This window comes from Berghia stephanieae, chromosome 8, assembly GCF_034508935.2.
Source record: "Berghia stephanieae isolate SIO BIC M18660-M18661 chromosome 8, UCSD_Bste_1.3, whole genome shotgun sequence".
NCBI classification, from domain to species: domain Eukaryota; kingdom Metazoa; phylum Mollusca; class Gastropoda; order Nudibranchia; family Aeolidiidae; genus Berghia; species Berghia stephanieae.
In genome coordinates this window covers 50,234,196-50,239,195 of record NC_088367.1, presented here as the reverse complement: position 1 = coordinate 50,239,195, position 5,000 = coordinate 50,234,196, and the positions used below count along the sequence as shown (strand labels likewise).

The 5,000-nt window shown below is 42.1% G+C and overlaps 1 protein-coding gene across 2 annotated transcripts in view; it reads right to left on the bottom strand.

Moving 5' to 3' along the window:
- The window catches only part of LOC144977883 (uncharacterized), a 242,023-nt gene that overhangs the window by 32,392 nt on the left and 204,631 nt on the right, over positions 1–5,000 (bottom strand). For both annotated transcript variants that reach the window (XM_078923289.1, XM_078923291.1), the window contains one exon: positions 4,412–4,543. In XM_078923289.1, the coding sequence (XP_078779415.1) occupies positions 4,412–4,543 (132 nt within the window). The remainder of the gene's footprint in view (positions 1–4,411; positions 4,544–5,000) is intronic.

Below are 5,000 nucleotides of genomic sequence, written 5' to 3'. Positions count from 1 at the left end.
TTATCCCGGTTTCTTTAGCGTGAAGCGGACAATAGCAATTGCTGGCTAACCTTTAGATAGGACGTTAGTCTATCGAAAAGTACTTTCCGCCAGATCTAACCGACCCAGCTACCCAATCACGATTGGGTAGACAGAGGGGATTAGAAAAAAAAATCTCGACTACACCAGGGATCGATCTCGTTCACTTTGATTCTGAAGCGAGTGCTCTATCAACTGAGCTATCGGGACCCCCCCCCCCTCTCTCTGCCAGGATAGAACTAAACTGTGTGATTGATAAACCTCCGATTCCGAGCAGGCACTTATGTTGGTAACAACAAGAAATGAAGTCAGTAGGAAAGTGCCAGAAGACAATTGAGAATAAAAATTTCGCGGCGGCGATGGGGGCTCGAACCCACGACCTTACTGGTACGACAACTCCGCCTGGCCGGGTAGAGCGTTTCTCTACCGTATGAGCTATCCATGATCCCGAAAAAGATCGCTTCTAATCCTAGTCTTACTAGAGCCTTAAATTCCATGACTACTTGAGGTCACGGGGTCAACACACACAAACGCCCGCGATGTTGTCCAGCATTTCTTGCTGATTCCGTAATATCTTGTGCTTTTTTATCCAGCGCAATATCCACTAAACGTGCTCAAAGCGCTTTACAAGGGGTCCCCAGCCAACGGCAACACTTAACATGTAGGACGGGACATGACGCCTGTTAGGCGATATTATATTTTTTTCGGACAGAGACAACGCTGTTAACGGCCAGGTACTCATTTTACACCTGAGTACCGTGAGAGAATGTGTGAGTAAAGAGCCTTTTCCAAGGACTGAACTATGCGCCGAGCGCGGGGCTCGAACCCAGGAACTTCCGATCCGAAAGCGAGTGTCATACCACTAGACCACATAGCCGCATAACCCTAGTCTTACTAGAGCCTTAATTTTCATGACTACTTGAGGACACGGGGTCAACACACACACACACACACACACACACACACACACGCCGCGATGTTGGCCAATATTTCTTGCTGATTCTGTAATATGGCCATTAACGAAGAGTGACATCTGACACGGGACACACGTCCTCCTATGTCTGACTCCTGCCTAAATCGGACAGTCCCTGACAACGATTCTTCACCTCCCACATATAAAAAAAAAACCCCACAAACTATATATCTTTGTATAGACTGTAGGCGGAGGGCGTGGGGGAGGGGGAAGGGGGAGGGGGAAGGGGGAGGGGGAGGGGGAAGTAGGGGGGGGGATGCAATGTGACTGAGTGGTTAAGGCATTCATTGCACTGTGATTCGGAATGTCCCGAGTTCGAGCATCGCTTCAGGCACTTTCGTATTTTTCTTATCAATGCTTACATTGGAAAACTTATAGGTGATCCTTGTTGATATCCAGTGTAATGCCAATGTAATATTTCCTTTTCTTGTTTACCTGAAGAAGGCTTAAGTCCGAAACGTCATTTATTTTATTTTGTATCTTTTATAATGTTACTCCCTTTATTTTACTATACATTTCGTTGACTCGTTTAAACACCTCGAAATTTTGATATTAGACACTTTGTTTGGTAGATTATCCTTATTCTTTTATGGACTGCCATCGTTAACTTATAATCTGACACTAGAACCCTCTAGGACTTACAGTTTGACGTCATTTTAAAGGTTTGTGCAGCGTCTAGTGAGTTGTCGTTAGCAGAGCTCAAGGAAAAAAGTGATCCCATTGGTTGAACTATTGAATACAACTCACGATTTGTTTTCTTTTGTGGCCAAAGACTTGTCTTTTGACGTTATGTTTTGGTCAGTGTCAAGCTGTAATTTTACGACGGCTACGCTTGGCGACGGGAGTTTATGGTTCCATGGCGGAACGTAGCAATCATAAACTTATAGCCTGACACTGACCAAAAAATGACGTCAAAAGACAAGTCTTTGACCACAAAAGAAAAATATCATGAGTTGTATTCAATAGTTCAACCAATGGGATCACTTGTTTCCTTGAGCTCTACAAACGACAACTCATTAGACGCTGCAAAAACCTTTAAAATGACCTACAACTGCAAGTCCTGTGGGTTCTAGCGTAGCCATCGTTATCTTATAGCCTGATACTGAAATCCAAAAGGACTGGCAGTTTGACGTCATTATTTGGTTTTTTGACCGTCTAGTCAGTTGTCATTAGTAGAGCTCAAGGAAACAAGTTATCCCATTTGTTGAACTATTGAATACAACTCACGATTTGTTTTCCTTTGTGGCAAAAGACTGGTATTTTGACGTCATTTTTTGGTCACTGTCAGGCCATAACTTTACGAAGGCCACGGTTCTAGCGTAGCCATCGTTAACATCTAGCCTGGCACTAGAACATTCTAGAACTTCCAGTTTCAAGTCATTATAAAGGTTTGTGCAGCGTCTAGTGAGTTATCGTTAACAGAGCTCAAGGAAACAAGTGATTTCATTGGTTGAACTTGTGAATACAACTCACGATTTGTTTTCGCTTGTGACCAATGACTTGTCTTTTGACGTCATTGTTTGGTCTGTGTCAGGCTATAGATAGTATGCAGATGACGTCACTCAGGCCTTTGTTATTGTTTTTGCCATCCGCGTTTGTGAGTTGTTCTCACTAAACTGTATTAACCAGACTATAAAAGTTCATGGTTACACAGAGTTTGTGTGTTGGTCAGTTATACTTCCGGATGGCAATGTTGTGAACTCCTTGGCCAAGCGCATTCTATCTATAGATAGAATGCGCTTGGCTAAGAAGATCATAACATTGCCATCCGGAAGTATATCGGACCAACACACAAAACTGTGTGTATCCATGAACGTTTATAGTCGGGTTAATACATGTCAGTGAGCATTACTCTTAAACGCGGATGGCAAAAAACAATAACAAAGACCTGAGTGACGTCATCTTCAAACTATCTATAGATAGAATGCGCTTGGCCAAGGAGTTCACAACATTGCCATCCGGAAGTATAACGGACCAACACACAAACTCTGTGTAACCATGAACTTTTATAGTCTGGTTAATACAGTTTAGTGAGAACAACTCACAAACGCGGATGGCAAAAACAATAACAAAGACCTGAGTGACGTCATCTGCATACTATCTATAAGCTAACGTAGCTATGCCGTGGCGGAACGTGGCCATCGTAAACCAATGGGATCAATGGACATGATCTATAGATAGTTCGAAGATGACGTCACACGGGTCTTTGTTATCGTTTTTTGCCATCCGGGTTTATGAGTAATTCTCCCTAAACTGTTTGAACCAGACTATAAAAGTTCATGGTTACACATAGTTTTATGTGTTGGCCCGTTATACTTCCGGATGGCAATGTTGTGAGCTTCTTAGCATACCGCATACTTCTTTATGACCTTTCCATGTGCTCGAGGTCAGTGGCTACATTGCAAAATGTGCTCAAAGCGACCCATAAAAGAGTGAAAAGTGTTCACAGTTTACGAACTACCCAATATCAAAATGGGTCATTTCGTTCAGCTTGACACATCTGTATGTTTACAACTGTTATAGATAGTTCGAAGATGACGTCACTCGGGCCTTTGTTATTGTTTTTGCCATCCGCGTTTGTGAGTTGTTCTCACTAAACTGTATTAACCAGACTATAAAAGTTCATGGTTACACAGACTTTGTGTGTTGGTCCGTTACACTTCCGGATGGCAATGTTGTGAACTCCTTGGCCAAGCGCATACTATCTATTCAGAAATATCCAATCCATAGCAAGCAACATATCATGTGATCGATGACTTGGTTGGAAAGGAACAAGAAAAGAGATGGCTCCCATTGTTTCCTTGAGCTCTACTACCAAGTCATTAGACGCTGCACAAACCTTAAAAATGGCCAGTCCTAGAGGGTTCTTGTGTCAGGCTATAGATAGAATGCGCTTGGCCAAGGAGTTCACAACATTGCCATCCGGAAGTATAACGGACCAACACACAAACTCTGTGTAACCATGAACTTTTATAGTCTGGTTAATACAGTTTAGTGAGAACAACTCACAAACCCAGATGGCAAAAACAAAAACAAAGGCCTGAGTGACGTCATCTGCATACTATCTATAGATAGTTCGAAGATGACGTCACTCAGGTCTTTGTTATTGTTTTTTGCCATCCGCGTTTATGAGTAATGCTCACTGAACTGTATTTACCCGACTATAAAAGTTCATGGATACACAAAGTTTTGTGTGTTGGCCCGTTATACTTCCGGATGGCAATGTTATGAGCTTCTTAGCCAAGCGCATACTATCTATAAACGATCATGGTTACACACAGTTTTGTGTGTTGGTCCGTTATACTTCCGGATGGCAATGTTATGAGCTTCTTAGCCAAGCGCATACTATCTATATTATGTTAACGATGGCTACGGGCGGAAGGGTGTAAATTTTAAAAAAAGAAGACTTAGAGCACGTACCTGCAAGGGACCTGGATATGTGCTGTAAACTCTGGACCCTGGTGTGTAGGCTAGGGAGGTAGTACGCGGACGTTGACATGAAGGAACAGAGTAACATAAGGCACCAGTATCGTAAAAACACCTGGAGCAGAGCTGGTTGGAAAGATAGAGAGAGAGAAACAAAATTGAGGTAAGATTTTTGACAATTTGGATGTATATAAAAGGTACAAAATTGATGTCACGCAGCTCTTTTAGCCAGCCAATTTTATGAGTAGTGTTCACTAAATTCTATAAATCATACTATATTATACGTTCAAGGTTATATATGTGTTGGTGTGTTATTTCCGGCACTGATATGACCTTAATGTGTTGTAAGTGCCGTCAAACCCTTTACATACATATTTCCGGCAGGCGGATGTTTTGAGATTTTTGGTTAATTACATGGCATCAATAGCGGTCGTTGATAGTTGTAGAGACAAGTACAAAAATAAAATTGAAAAATGCTTTTCTTCTGGAGATATACGGGACACGTGGCGGGGGCTTAAAACTGCTGTTAACTATAATCCAAAGCCCACGATTATATCAGAAGATATCGAAATTGAAACTTTAA